The 15,323-nt window shown below is 43.2% G+C and overlaps 1 protein-coding gene across 3 annotated transcripts in view; it reads right to left on the reverse strand.

Annotated features, from left to right (window-relative positions):
* MOB3B (MOB kinase activator 3B) overlaps positions 1-15,323 on the reverse strand; it is a 146,035-nt gene that overhangs the window by 84,837 nt on the left and 45,875 nt on the right. For all 3 annotated transcript variants that reach the window (XM_038403658.2, XM_043514938.1, XM_038403659.2), the window contains exon 2: positions 7,110-7,688. In XM_038403658.2, coding sequence (XP_038259586.1) covers positions 7,110-7,527 — 418 coding nt within the window. In that variant the 5' untranslated portion in view covers positions 7,528-7,688. The remainder of the gene's footprint in view (positions 1-7,109; positions 7,689-15,323) is intronic.

Here is a 15,323-nt window from a genome sequence, read left to right on the forward strand (position 1 = left end):
CCAGTTCCCCTCAGCACTGTCTACACACAGCATGTTGTAATTAATCGCTCTCAAAGATGAAAACTGCAACTCACCAAATACAGCAATTGTTCCCAGGATCTACTATTTCCTGATCCTCAAATATAAAGATCTACAACCTATCCTGAAGGACGACCCATCACTCTCACAGATCTTGGGAAACAGGCCAGTCCTTGCTTACAGACAAATATTCAGCAAATATTCACCAGCAACCACACACCACACAACAAAAACACTAACCCAGGAACCTATCCTGGCAACGAAGCCCATTGCCAACTGTACCCACAAATCTATTCAGGGGACACTATCATAGGGCCTAATCACATCAGCCACACTATCAAAGGCTCATTCACCTGCACATCTACCAATGCCCCTCTGCCATGTACATTGGCCAAACCGGACAGTCTCTACGTAAAAGAATAAATGGACACAAATCAGATGTCAAGAATTATAACATTCAAAAACCAGTCAGAGAACACTTCAATCTCCCCGGTCACTCAATTACAGACCTAAAAGTCGCAATACTACAACAACAAAAAAAAACCTTCGAAAACAGACTCCAACGAGAGACTGCTGAATTGGATTTAATTTGCAAACTGGACACCATTAAATTAGGCTAGAATAAAAATGGAATGTATGGGTCATTACACACAGTAAAACTATTTCCCCATGCTTATTCCATCCCCCCCCCCACTGTTACTCTCACCTTCTTGTCAATTGTTGGAAATGGGCCATCCTGATTATCACTACAAAAGTTTTTTTCTTCTGCTGATAATAGCTCACCTTAATTGATCACTCTCATTATAGTGTGTACAGCAACACCCATTTTTTCATGCTCTCTCTGTGTGTATATCTATATCTAGATCTTCCTACTGTATTTTCTACTGCATGCATCTGATGAAGTGGATTTTAGCCCATGAAAGCTTATGCTCAAATACATTTGTTAGTCTCTAAAGTGCCACAAACACGCCTCGTTCTTTTTGTTTTTCAGACTAACACAGCTACCACTCTGAAACCTATTTTATTACTGTTATTCCCACCCTAACATGTTATGTTTATGGTGTCTGGCTTTGTGTTGCTTGGCCTTGCAGCTTTGACAAGTTGTAAAATTGCATCATTCTATAATTCTGCTGGCGATCCCATGCAGCGTATGGTATTTGGAAAAGTATAGAAGTTGAAAGCCATTTAGCTTTTTGTACTTTTTGTTGTCTGGTTTTTTTTTAGGAAAATCATTAAAAAATTAATTACAAAAAAAAAATACCCCCGCCAACAAAACCAGGGTTGATGGTCTCAACACAGTAGCCTCGAGTGGGCATGGAGACGGAACTATCTTTCACACTACAGATATAAATCCTATAAACCAGGATTGAGGTATATAATTAGAGGAATGCAGGGAGCTTGAAGTTTGTGGCTATATAATTTCAGTCTCTAGAACTGTTAGCTTCGGACATGCTATAATCTCACTTCACAAAAATTCAAACTGAGAACAGTGGGGAAAAATTAAGGAAACCACTCCTCACTGCAAGAGGCTATCAGAACAAGAGACCCTTTAAGGCTTTATATTGTCAGAAAGAAGTGCGCAAGTGGTTTGGTTAGTCACTCACCACTCTGCTATCAGCACCTCAATTCCCATACCAGGTCCTGCTCTCATCCTCCAGTCATTCCTGTGTATTAGCAACAGCAGATGCTAGCAGGAGACGGAGATCAGCAAATGAACGGCTCAGAATGATTGCAAAAAGTACAGAAGGAAATGGCCATAGACCACAGGAAACACACAGACTGACCCTGATAGGGGGCCCAGGGATGACAGTACAGTGTAAATATATACAGATGTCCATGTTATAAATTGGTAACAATCTCATTTTAACTCACCCAGTTCCTAGTTACAGTTTTTTAACCACAAAGGAAAGGAAAGGAAAACAAAAACAAAAAAACCCCCAAAACCAAAACAAAAAGAAACCCAATAGGACTGGCCCTTCTGAAACTATTTTTCGACCCCTTCAAGTAGCTCCTCAGTAAAAGCTGTGTTTAATAGCAATTATGGAAATTCTACTCTAAATAGTCTGCATGATGTACATAAAATTAAAGAGGGCGTTATTTAATAGGATTAGTTTTGGAAATGTGTACAGTTTCTGTGGATTGCCATTACAAATTCCTCCCTGAATTCCCTTAAGTAAATTCATTTGCTAATGGAAATGGCAGCTCAAATCCTGTAAAAAGGACACAAACTTTTTTTTAAAGGAATCTATGGGGGACTCACTGCAGAGATGCACAGCAGTAAATTAATCCTTCCATTAATAACCAGATTTTTATGATGCAGAGTTTCTTTTTGCAGACCTTTTTTTGATCACAGAGGTAGCTGCAGCCTAAAAAGAGGTAAAATAATGCTCGCTGTGCTTTAAAACTACTGTGGTAGCAACAACAGTGCATAGCACAAGACAAACTTCTTTTGGTCAGATATCCATTTGTAATCAAGTTCAGTTGCTTCAAAGAATGAGCATTTGCCATTTCACTGTGATTAATTTTTCTGAATGAAAATAAGGTTACTCGAAATAATAGAAAGGAGAACGTGCACAGATCCCTTAGGGGAGCTGTGACTCAGACAGCAGCAACCAGGGCCAGATTTAGGGTCAGGCGACCCAGGTGACCCGCCTGGGGTGCTGTACAGTATTAAAAAGTTTAACAAATGGAGTGGGGAGGTGCCAAACACACTCCTTGCCTGGGGCACAATTTGGTCCAGGGCCAGCCCTGGCAGCAACCATGGCACACCACAGTCCCAAAGCTTCTGTCTCGTGCAGTGGGGACAGTGAAAGGTGGAACATGGATGGAATGTGCCAGCTAAGCACAGCTATTATTCTAAGAGTTTTCCAAGCAATACCTTAATCGTTGGGTGGCAATTATCTCGATTTTACATATGCAGAAACTGAAGCACAGAAAAGTTATATAACTTGCTCAAAGTTTCCCAAGGAGTCACTATTTGATCCTGGAATGTAACCTAGAAGTTCTAATGCCTGGGCATCCACTCTAACCACTAAGGGAAAACTGACTCTCATGGTAACATTTAGGTCCAAACTTTCACTGGGCTACGAACCTGGGGTACCTAACTTGGGATGCGTAGGGCCTGATTTGCAGAGGTGGCAAGCATCCGTAACTCTAGCCCAAGTCAACTGATGCTCCGCATCTCTAAATGTCAGCACCTAAGGTCACTCAAGTTGGGCATTCAAAATCTGAGCCTTAATAACCAATCCAAAACAGAAACTAGTGCCTGCAGTAGATACTGCTTGGTCCTCGTGTACAGACGTACTCAGAGCAGGAGATATTTCTGGTAAGCTAAGAAAAAGGCATTATTACGCAATAATGCTTCATTAGGCTATCCATAAAATCTCCTCCTGAAGTGCCTATGTCTCAGAGAAGTGTAACCACATGTAGGAGCAGAAGAGAATCAACTATGTGAACAAGTGATGGACATTAGTCTGGGAATTGGTACCGTGCCCTTATAACTCACCCCACAAGTGATCTGCATTCCTGGCCAAATTAACAAGATCCAGGTAGCATGGAGCTGCTCCACCGTTACCTGAAATTCCATGCCCGGTGCTATGGGGCAAGTGGCAGGTCAGGTCCCCCAGCTCATGTTATTGATAAAAATTCTAGGCTGCACAAGCGCAATGATGTCAGCCTCATTCCACCATCCTTACTTCTGACAATCATCAACCAAAAAGCTTCTCCCTCCAGTCCTGACCAACCGTCTCTTTCCTCACCTCCCTGTGGTGCGGAGGAGCTACTTACTGCCATCACTCCCTTCTCCCTCTCATCACCACTGCCTCCTGCCCTCAACTTTCATACTTGGCCAAAGTGCAGACCCACCAGAGGAGCAGCAGCACTACGTGTTAAATCCTCATTGACTTTCATCACCCCACTCCGTCAATAGCTGGGAGTGCTTGCGAAGCGAACAGGTGCATTGTGTGCTGTGCTCCCATGATGCCACTAGGACTAAGAGAGGGATGAACATCGGTGGTCTGATCCTAAGCCAACAAGAATACGTACATTTCGAGACTTTTCTCCACTATCGTTAACATTTTTCTCCTGCGTCCACCTCAGAATACAACATGGTCTGGATGAACGAGCACAGAACTGGTTCTCTATACTAATCCTGGTCCTGCTAGTGACTCCCTGTGTGACCTTGGGAAAGTCATTTTACCCCACCTCAGTTTCCCCATTGGTAAAGCGTGGACAGTACCTATCTGCGTATTTCACAGGGATGCTATGAAAATTAAATTAGCCAGTAATTGCACAGCTCTTTGAACATGTAAAGTATTATTATTGACCTTCTTTTGCCTCTTTTCTCCTCTCAGTCTGCCATTGGCTGCAACTGCACTGATCCCATGGTTGCTCCAGTCCCAGCACATTGTGCCCACACAGCAGGGAAATTAAGTGAAACTTAATGATAATAAGTCTCACCTTGCCTTGGAACTGGTGCAAGAGTACAGAGAAGAGAAGCAAGGATCCAGCTGTATTTCCACTCCCGCAGGGTAAGGGCAACAATTAGGGCAGCATAAGAACCCTATGTTGTTGGGGTGAAAGAAGGCATACATGGGAGTGGAACTCTCTGGTCTCAGGCATGAGTTTTCACAACCTCTGCTATTGCATCCCTGTTCTCACAACATATGTGCACTTTGACCAGAGAGGAGAACAGTCACGCCAGGCCCAGAAGCGTTTGGCTCAAGTATTATAGAATGCAAAGCTATTTTACAGATGAACCAGAAGGCTGAGACCCAAGTTTGGGGTTCTGCGGGCTTCCTGCAGCCATGGATTGTGTCTCTTGACCCACAAATGTGAAGGGAGATACATTTGCATTTCTGCTTTATGGGCTCAGTTTTACCTGCCTGGGGAAATACTCATAGATGGCAACAACTGCTCCAGAGAACTGTGTGGAGTTCACCTCAGAGATTCCTTTGTAACTAACCCAATAGAGGAGGTTGCTGTGCAGGCCCAAGGATAAAGTATGTCTGTCTGAGTCTATCTTCCACCCATGGTGCCTAGGGATCCAGGAGAAAGGAAACTCCCAGTCCAACGGCAGCTCAGGCTCCAGCTGTGCTGCTACTCTGTTCTCTCAACACCCCATGCTGGAGCAAAACCCTCCTCGAAGGAGTGCAGTGCAGGACTACCTTGGCTGTGGTTACTCCCTCAGCTCGCACTGGAGGGCAGGCACAAAGCTTGATTTGCAGAGGCGCTGAGCACTGGCGGGTCTCATTTACATCAGAGTTGTGCTTGGCACCTCAGACTTTCAGAGCCACGTGATAAGCAGCAGCCTCTTTCCTCTCCCAGAATGTTGTCTTCCCCAGTGCAAGACACAAACTGGAGCTGGTTGCTGGGAGGAGGAAGCTGGCTGGGGGGTATTATGGATCCCCTTGTTTGTTTGACTTTCATCCTGGAATGGACTGAAAATGATAGGACTTGGCACTGTCCCACAGAGCTCTGAGAGGTTTGCCCTGGACTAGGCAGTGGGGAATCCATCTCCCAGACACCGCTAACGGCTTTTATTAACAAGGAGGTGGCTCTGGAAATTTAACTACGTAGATGAGGATAACGAGAAGATTCCTCTCATCGGACCAACAAATAATTCATAATCCACAAGCTTTCAGGACAAAAAGTTCCTCCGGTCACTTCTTCCAAAGAAGGAGATTATTAGCACTGAAAGTTTGGGTATTATAGACTATTTCTTGGTTCAATAAAAGCTGTCAACATGTTATCTGCCTCTCCCAAAGCCACAGAATTGACCATAAATATTTTCTGCACATATAAACAAAGTCACTGATATTACCAAAGGGAAGTGAAACACTGGAACGAGCCATCACACAACCACGGTACAACAAAGCCCACATACATTTCAGTGAAAGTTCAAAAATCAAGGAGACCTGGAGAAATCAAAGCCACTTCCCACTGCTCATAAAATGAGGCACAGCTTCCTTTGAAACCTGCCTTCTTCCTGCTGTGCGATAAACTAGAGGAGTTTAGATTACAGCCTGTAACCTCCATCTTTCATACCGATATGCAATGAGAGGAAAGGAAGAGGGACAAGCCTCTGGAACACAAACCCACAACAAGTCTGCCCACCCACATGATGATCAGAGCTGGACAGTCGGCAATCCAAAGGTCAGCAGAGCTTACTGATATTTGCAATCTTGCTACATGCTCTCACCTCCCAACAAACCCTTCTAAACTAAGCCAGCCTGCGTAATCTTCTAACCACTTGATTTCAGTATCGCCCTCCCCTTGCTACTCCTTACCTCACTTAAGCCAGATCTTTTCTGAACCTCACGCTGATAAACACGACGTTCCCTTATCCCTTAGGATAATCACACAGCTTTGCGATTTGCAAGAAGTTAGAAATAATAAAAAGAAATTGTTAAATCAAACTTCCTCTAAAGTGCAGTTCTACCTTGAAAAGTGACTAAGGAAAAATGTCGCATCCACAGTTAGCAGCATCAGTAGCCATCATAAAGACTTGGGCACAGATAAGATTTGGATTTTTTTTTCCCTCCAGAGGATAGCTGCTCACTTTCCTCACTCTTCGTCTTTTCATGGGGGGGGACAGGAGCGGGGGCAAAGGGACCATGGGTAACAGTCCACACTGTGATCCTGATTCTCCACTGCCTTGTACTATGCACAGCCATTAGAGAAGTGGATGTAAAATGCCACCATCCTGATTAGGTAGCTTTTTATGCCCACTTTGTATAGGTGTCAATGGCTACTTAAGGTGCAAGGGAGTGAAGGTTCAGACCTGATTGGCCTCAGATAGGCTACTATGCTATTATTGCCCTTGCTGTTGCCACCCCTAAATAATTAAGCTAAATGGCTTACCAGGGCTGAGTGGCTGGGCTGAAAAGATTTTAATTTTTTTTTTTTTTAAAGCAAGCAATCATTTCATCTTTTGACGTGCTACTCCTGTGGAATGCCTGACATCTCCCCAGCAGCACTCCAGAGTCTAACACTCTGAGTTCAAGAGCCATTACTATTAGGAAAAGAAGTGGAGCATTCCAGGCATACAGAGTGAAATACGGTTTATGGCTCTAGGCTTTGCTTGGACTCACCCACACTAGTAGGAAATATGTCCTCATTGTTGATCTGCACCTCGATCCAGTCCATGAGAAGGTTCATATACTGGGGTGCTGGCAATGCAGTGGGCTTCTTGTACTTCAAGTCATCCTGCCACCGGTACTCATACTTAGGGCCCCCAGACATCACCGGGCAGGTCCTCTCTGTGCAGAACTCACAGATAGTTCCATAGATCAGGTTGATCCTGTTGAAAAAGTCAACCACGTGAACTGCCACCCAGTCATTTAGGTCTTCTCCACTGGGCAGCTGCACAGCTGCTTTCAGGTCCACTCCCGAGTTCAGTGAGGCCTGTGCTCGTTTATGGAGCTCAAACCTCTGGGTCCCAGGTTCAAATTTGCGTTTGGGACGGAAGGTCTTGTCCTTATTAAAAACTTGCTTGAGGGCTATGGACATGTCTGGTAATTTTCTGCCTTCTATCAATTGGAAAGATTTAACGTATATATCCAAAGCGAAGACTTTCCTGTCGCAGGTCCCACTGTCGTCACACAAATTGTTGTCAATGTCTATGCAGTCCACCAGCTCTTCCTCTTGAAAGCCCAGAAGACCTCATGTTCCTAAAGACATGAAAAGGTATGTTAGTGTTAAGCCCAGTTCGGGCCTTGTCAATTTGCTACTGTTTTATCATCACACTCAAAACCACGGGAAGCATATTTTTGGGAAGCTGAAAAGCAAATTTCCAAAAGATATCAGCCAAAATTTTCAAAAGTGACTAGGTATTTTCGGTGCCTCCATTTTTTAGTGCTCATTGTGAAAACCCTTAAAGGGGCCTGATCTTCAGCATGCACTGAATAGCTGACCACTTTAAAATGTCTCAAATTGGGCACCCAAATCCCGAGGCTCTAAAAATCACTAGTCATTAGCAAAAGGGGAACGAAATGTGTCATGTATAATATATTCCCAGGCTCTTATTGCATCCATAATTTGGGAACATACCTTTCAGTTGTGCTTAATTTTACAGTGATCATGTCTCCTTTATTTATAAATTTAACCAAGAGTAATATTGTATCTCAGTTTAGAATGTAGTGTCTAATTGTTCATAAACAACACACAGTATCTATACAAAATCTTAATGATAAATCCATGCTCTCCTTTCTGTGTCTACAGATTACAAGTATGCATTTGCAGTATTTGCTGAACTCTGTATTTTTAATAAGTGAGCCTAATCATTTTACATATCCTTTAGGATCTTATGAGGTGAAACCTATACGACTGTATAGAAATAATTCTTAAAATGTGTACAATGAATGGAGAATTACATCCTTTATATTGCTCTTTTGAACCATTCTATGTAACTCTATAGCACAGTCTTAATTTTCTATTAAATTTTTTACTGTGGTTTAAAAAAAAATCTATGAAAAGATTGTCACTTTCTAGAAAACTCTGTAGGACTTCTCCACAAGAGAATGCTACGCATATTGGTCCCCAAGAGTTTGTGGTGTGTTTTCTGAATAGGTCTGACAGGACAACATTTATGGTTTTCATAGTTAGCCTGAGGGAGAAATTATTCCTCCCATAACTGCGTTCTATGTACGTGTGCCCAGGGATTATCATCATAAGTAAATGAAGCATAGTAATAGCTGATGTGGTGGTTAGTAGCTAATTTAATGGGAGTTTTCCTTGAGTAACAAGTAAGGGCTTTACAAATAAATCTCTAGACAGGGGGCATTTCATGCAGTGTGTTATTCAAATACAACAACAGGCTTCAAATATGCATAGAACTACAAAACTCTTGTACCATTAACTTCTAATGAATTCTCTTTAGGGGATTATACTGTTCCACTGTTTTCCTCAAGACATACACACAAAAATTTTGCTAGATTGCATGTGCAAAGCACTAAATCTACATTCTTCTGAAAATTATCTCCCAGGCCTTTGCCAACTGGGTAGGAGGAGAAAGCAAATACCCTCCCCGCCTTTTCTAACAACAGCAGGATACCAACAGAGACCTCGACAGACAGCAATCTGGTGTGTGAGGTATCCTCTCCATAATGGAGCATTTATAGCCATAAAGAAAACAAAAATAGTCAGAGATTGGTGTCCTGCCAATTTGTCAGCGAGACCAGCTAAGCAACACTGGCACACCCTTGTCCTGCTTCTGGCACATCCTTGCACTGCAAGGGGAGCTAGCGAACAGGGGATCGCGAAGAGGGGAGTTTGAGAGAGAGTCATACTAGAATTGCTATGATTAGGAAGGGCCGCATCACCAGTGCCAACACTGCTCCTGTCTCCTCCATTGGTATCCAGACAAATAGCCTAAACATGGATGCCTCTACCCAGATCCTGGTGTGGATTTGCGGAGACTGTGGCCTGCATTTCCCACTCAAAGAAAGCCAAGCTGGGGGGACCATCCAATGTGAAAGGTGCCTGCTGGTGGAATCTCTCAGGAAGCAGGTGGGAGAGGTATAGGAGGAGGTAGCTAGGCTGAGGAGCATCCATGCCCATGAGGAATTCCTCAAGAGTATTCATATGGAGACATCCAAGGCTGAGAGAGCTATCCAGCAAGAGACAACTGCTGTTATGCCACTAGGGGAGGAAGATATGGCTCTGTCACAGGGAGGACACTGGCTGCTGGTTATTTCTGGCAGCAGACAGTGCTCCACCCCTGCTCCCAACCCACCCACCATGGTGATGGAAAACCGATATGCTGCCCTGGCAATGAGCCATGAGGAATCACCCCAAAAGGTGGTGGAGGAGAAGCCATGTACCCCTAAGGCTGGGACGATCACAGCCACCACCCCAACAAGTGACTACAGGGCTCTGGAAGTAAAAGTTGGGAGTGCAGGTGGTGGTCTCTTCAGTCCTTCCAGTCAAGGGTAGGGGGCCAGGCAGAGACAAATGCATCCTGGAGGTGAACGCCTGGCTGTGAAGATGGTGTCGCCAGGAGGGCTTTGGCTTTCTTGACCATGGGATGCTGTTCCAGGAAGGACTGCTAAGCAGAGATGGGGGTCCATCTAGCGAGGAAGGGGAAGAGCATATTTGGATACAGAGTGGCTAATCTAGAGCTTTAAACTAGGTTTGAAGTGGGCAGGTGACCAAAGCCCACAGATAAGTCAAAAACATGGAGACGTGGGAGAAGGGTTGGAATTTGGGAGGAGCATGGGCTGTTATAGCAGGAATAAAGGAGAGAAAATAGAATTGGGGGAGGAAATAAAACCAGTATCTTAGATGTCTGTATACTAATGTGAGAAATATGGGGAATAAGCAGGAAGAACTTGAAATGCCAGTAAATAAACACAACTATGACATAGTTGGTGTCACAGACCTGGTGGGATAATACACATGACTGGAATATTGGTATAGAAGGGTACAGTTTGCTCAGGAAGGACAGGCAGGGAAAAAAGGGAGGAGGTGTTGCCTTATATATTAAAAATGTGCACACTTGGACTGAGGTTGAGATGGAAATAGGAGATAGACTTGTTGAAAGTCTCTGGGTAAGGATAAAATTGATTAAAAAAAAACAAGGGAGATATCATGCTAGGGGTCTACTACAGACCACCAAACCAGGAAGAAGAAGTAGATGAAACTAACAAAATCATCCAAAGCACAGGACGTGGTGGTGATGGGGGACTTCAACTACTCAGACGTCTGTTGGGAAAACAACACCATAGGGCACAGATTATCCAACAAGCTCTTGGAATGTAGTGGAGACAATTTTTTATTTCAGAAGGTGGAGACAGCTGCTGGGGAGAGGCTATTCTAGATTTGATTTTGACAAACAGGGAGGACCTGGTTGAGAATTTGAAAGTGGAAGGCAGCCTGGGTGAAGGAGATCATGAAATGAGAGAGCTCATTATTCTAAGCAATGGTAGGAGGGAGAACAGCACAATAAAGACAATGGATTTCAAGAAGTCAGACTTTAGCAAATTCAGGGAGTTGGTAGTAAGATCCCATGGGAAGCAAGTCTAGGGGGAAAAACAATTGAAGATAGTTGGCAGTTTTTCAAAGAGACCTTATTAAGGGCACAAGAGCAAATTATACCACTGCATAGGAAAGACAGGAAGTATGGTAAGAGGCCACTCTGGCTTAACCAGGAGATCTTCAATTATCTAAAAATCAAAAAAAGAGTCCTACAAAAAGTGGAAACTAGGTGAAATTACAAAGGCTGAATGTAAACAAATAATACAAGTACATAGGGACAAAATTAGAAAGGCCAAAGCACAAAACAAAATCAAACTAGCTAGAGATGTGAAGGGTAACAAGACAACATTCTACAAATACATTAGAAGCAAGAGGAAGACCAAGGACAGGGTAGGCCCGTTACTCAATGAGGAGGGAAAAATTACAGAAAACGTGGAAATAGCAGAGGTGCTTAATGACTTCTTTGTTTCGGTTTTCACCAAGAAGGTTGGTAGCAACTGGATGTCTAACATAGCGAATGCCACTGAAAATGAGGTAGGATCAGAGGATAAAATAAGGAAAGAACAAGTTAAAAATTACTTAGACAAATTAGATGTCTTCAAGTCACAGGGCCTGATGAAATGCATCCTAGAATACTCAAGGAGCTGACTGAGGAGATATCTGAGCCATTAGTCATTATCTTTGAAAAGACAGGGAAGACGGGAGAGATCCCAGTAGGCTGGAAAAGGGCAAATATAGTGCCAATCTATAAAAAGGGAAATAAAGACAATCTGGAGAATTACAGACCAGTCAGTTTAACTTCTGTACCCAGAAAGATAATGAAGCAAGTAATTAAGCAATTGATTTGCAAACATCTAGAAGATAACGTGATAAGTAACAATCAGCATTGATTTGTCAAGAACAAATCTTGTCAAACCAACCTGATAGCTTTCTTTGACAGGGTAACAAGCCTTGTGGATAGGGGGGAAGTAATAGACATGGTATATCTTGACTTTCGTAAAGCTTTTGATACTATCTCGCGTCTCATAAACAAACTAGGGAAATGCAACCTAGATGGAGCTACTGTAAGATGAGTGCAAAACTGGCTGGAAAACCGTTTCCAGCGAGTAGTTATCAATGATTCAGAGTCATGCTGGAAGGGCATAACGAGTGGGATTCTGTTCAATATCTTCATCAATGATTCAGATAATGGTAGAGAGAGTACATTATAAAGTATGGGGACAATACCAAGCTGGGAGGAGTTGCAAGTACTTTGGAGGATAGGATTAAAATTCAAAATGATCTGGACAAACTGGAGAAATGGTCCGAAGTAAACAGGATGAAATTCAATAAGGACAAATGCAAAGTACTCCATTTAGGAAGAAACAATCCGTTGCACACATACAAAATGGGAAATGACTGCCTAGGAAGGAGTACTGTGGAAAGGGATCTGGTGGTCATAATGGACCACAAGCTAAATACGAGTCAACAGTATAAAACTGTTGCAAAAAAAGCAATCATTCTGGGATGTATTAACAGGAGTATTGTAAGCAAGACATGAGAAGTAATTCTTCTGCTCTACTCCATGCTAATTAGGCCTCACCTGGAGCATTGTGTCCAGTTCTGGGCGCCACATTACAAGAAAGATGTGGACAAATTGGAGAAAGTCCAGAGAAGAGCAACACAAATTATTAAAAGTCTAGAAAACATGAATTATGAGGGAAGATTGAAAAAGTTGGGTTTGTTTAGTCTGAAAAAGAGAAGGCAGAGGGGATATGATAACAGTTTTCAAGTACATACAAGGTTGTTACAAGGAGGAAGGAGAAAAAAATTTCTTCTTAACCTCTGAGACTGGGACAAGCAGCACTATGGGATTCAAGTGCAGCAAGGGAAGTTTAGGTTGGACATTAGGAAAAACTTCCTGTTAGGCTGGTTAAACACTGGAATAAATTGCCTAGGGAGACTGTGGAATCTCCATCATTGGAGATTTTTAAGAGCAGGTTAGACAAACACCTTTCAGGAATCGTCTAGATAATACTTAGTCCTGCAGGGGACTGGACTAGATGACTTCCAGTCCTATAATTCTATGATAGATGGCTCATGGGTTGAGAGACACTTTCCCAGTGGCATCCAAGTCAGTCCAAATTTCATGTCCAACACACCCCTTGAAGCGATGTTAAACCAAGACCCAGATAAGCCACCAGACAGGGTAAGGAAAAAAGAAAGCTAAATGCAACTGACTTTGGAACTCTTTAGCTAAGCACAAAGCAACAGCAGTTTAGAAAACAGCTTCCCAACACAGTTTAATGCTGCTAAGCCACATCAGCTGCAGCTCACCCATGCTAAACAGCACTGGGCTGTGTTGGTATTTGGATGGAAGACTCTCAAGGAAGAGCCGAATGCTGTGGGAAGTTGCATTAATAATTCATTTGATAACATGTTCCCTCTGAGCCAGCACTGAGTCAGTGTCCCAGCACGGAGTTAGAGCGTGCTGTGCGGCTGGAGACGCCAACTTTTAGATGAAAAGCAAAATCAAAAGTTACAACCACTTCAAGAGCCCATTGTGCTTTCTGCAAGAGTAGGGATGCTAACCCTGGTGTCCTAGCTCATTCCAGCTCAGGTTATTACATTACACCCACCTAATGCCCTTGGCATTTCCATTCCGATATTCAGTTTTCCTTTCTGACCTACACTGGTAAGCAACGACTCATGCTCAAAATGCTTTACAAACCTCAGGCCCAGTCCTGCTCTCACTCACAGCAACAGGAGTTTGGCCACTGACTTCAATAAGAGCAGGATGAGGCTCTTGATCTATTTAAAATACAGGCTGAAAAAAACCACCTCTTCCTGGGACACAAGCCGAGACAATTCTCAACAGACTTATATTTCTATGGGAGAATCAGAGGATTTTTTCTGATGACTCCTTTGTATTCCAGATAAAACGTTATTGATTGTAGTAAAACATGTGCCCACGTAGCAAAATCTGTGAATTTACATTGGTGTAAAACTGGTGTAACGGGGCAGAGAAACAGGTCCAAATTATTCAGCATAGACAGAAGCAAAATTTCTCTGTATTTGTTCTCTCTGATCTTCAGTAGTCTTCTGTGTATCAAGAGTTACAGTTAAATTCTGCCCTTGGAAATGCAAATCCGATTCCCTCTATGCCAAATTCTACTCCAAGTTACCCAACTCCCACTAAACTCAATGGGCCAAACCCTCCCCTCAGATACAAGCATGCTGCTGGAGGAAGTTGTATGTGAATACCTAAAGGCAGAATTTAAACAAGCAAGAAATGCCTGCACATATCTTAAGTGCAGAATTTAGTGCTCAGTATTGTGCGATATAAACCCAGGTGGTTCTTCATTCATCTCCTTGCCCCTTGATTCAATGTTAAAAAGTATAACTATACTGACTCTGCACGTCAGATTCATGGTTCATGTTCAGTGAAAGGCGATTTTGATCTCTGCTAAATGTGACTGAAGCAAAGAATGTGCAAAAGGCAGAAGAGGCTATTTCAGTAAAAAGACTCATTTTTTTCCTCTTTTTCCCCTCCTGTGAAAGTGCAATGGGAAAGAATATCATCTGACTTCCACGGGATCCTGTGGTGAACCAACCCAACTGAAATAATTCTGTGAGCCCTGCCTGCTGTGGGTCTCTGCCAGCTTATTCAACACCCTCTTAACCCAAAGAGCAGCACAGAAAGGAGAGCGTTTTCCTCTTGTGAAACAGCCAGCATTCCCATTTTTGTTACATTTCCTGCCCCCTCATTAAAACAACCAGCTCCATTTGTTTTCCAGAATTTACCTTTTCTAAAACTGAGTACTCATGAAAGGCAAAACCTTAACAGCCCAGGAGAATGAAGCTTTTACATCACGTACAGGCAAGGAAGGAGCACTGTCCCACACTGCCACAGATCGCCTCAACTGCAGCCTGTAGGGATGGTCCCCTAGGATGAGTGATAGTTTAGGCTGGGATTTCCAAAGGAGTCTATGGAGTCTATGGGAGTAAGGCACCCAACTTGTAATGGGATTTATGGAGACGTGCAACTCTTTTAGGCTTAATTTGAAAATCCCACAGTCTCTAGGCTCAGTCCAAACCTAAAACCCCCCTAGCTTCCGTGTTCAGACAGCGATCAAAGGCTGCTAGTGGGGTTGGGGGTTAGGAGTGAGGTACAACGTGAAACTGGAGTGACACCACCAAGCCATTTCACACAGGCCACCCAACGGCCATTAGATGGCAACACATTTCAGCCACTACTGAACTACACTGGAACGAGTGATCTAGCAATAGCAGGTCCGACATCCCCTCTACAGTGTTGGGAACACAAAATAAAAACTTGTTGGTGCTTCAGA

Source organism: Dermochelys coriacea, chromosome 5 (genome assembly GCF_009764565.3).
Source record: "Dermochelys coriacea isolate rDerCor1 chromosome 5, rDerCor1.pri.v4, whole genome shotgun sequence".
NCBI lineage: Eukaryota > Metazoa > Chordata > Testudines > Dermochelyidae > Dermochelys > Dermochelys coriacea.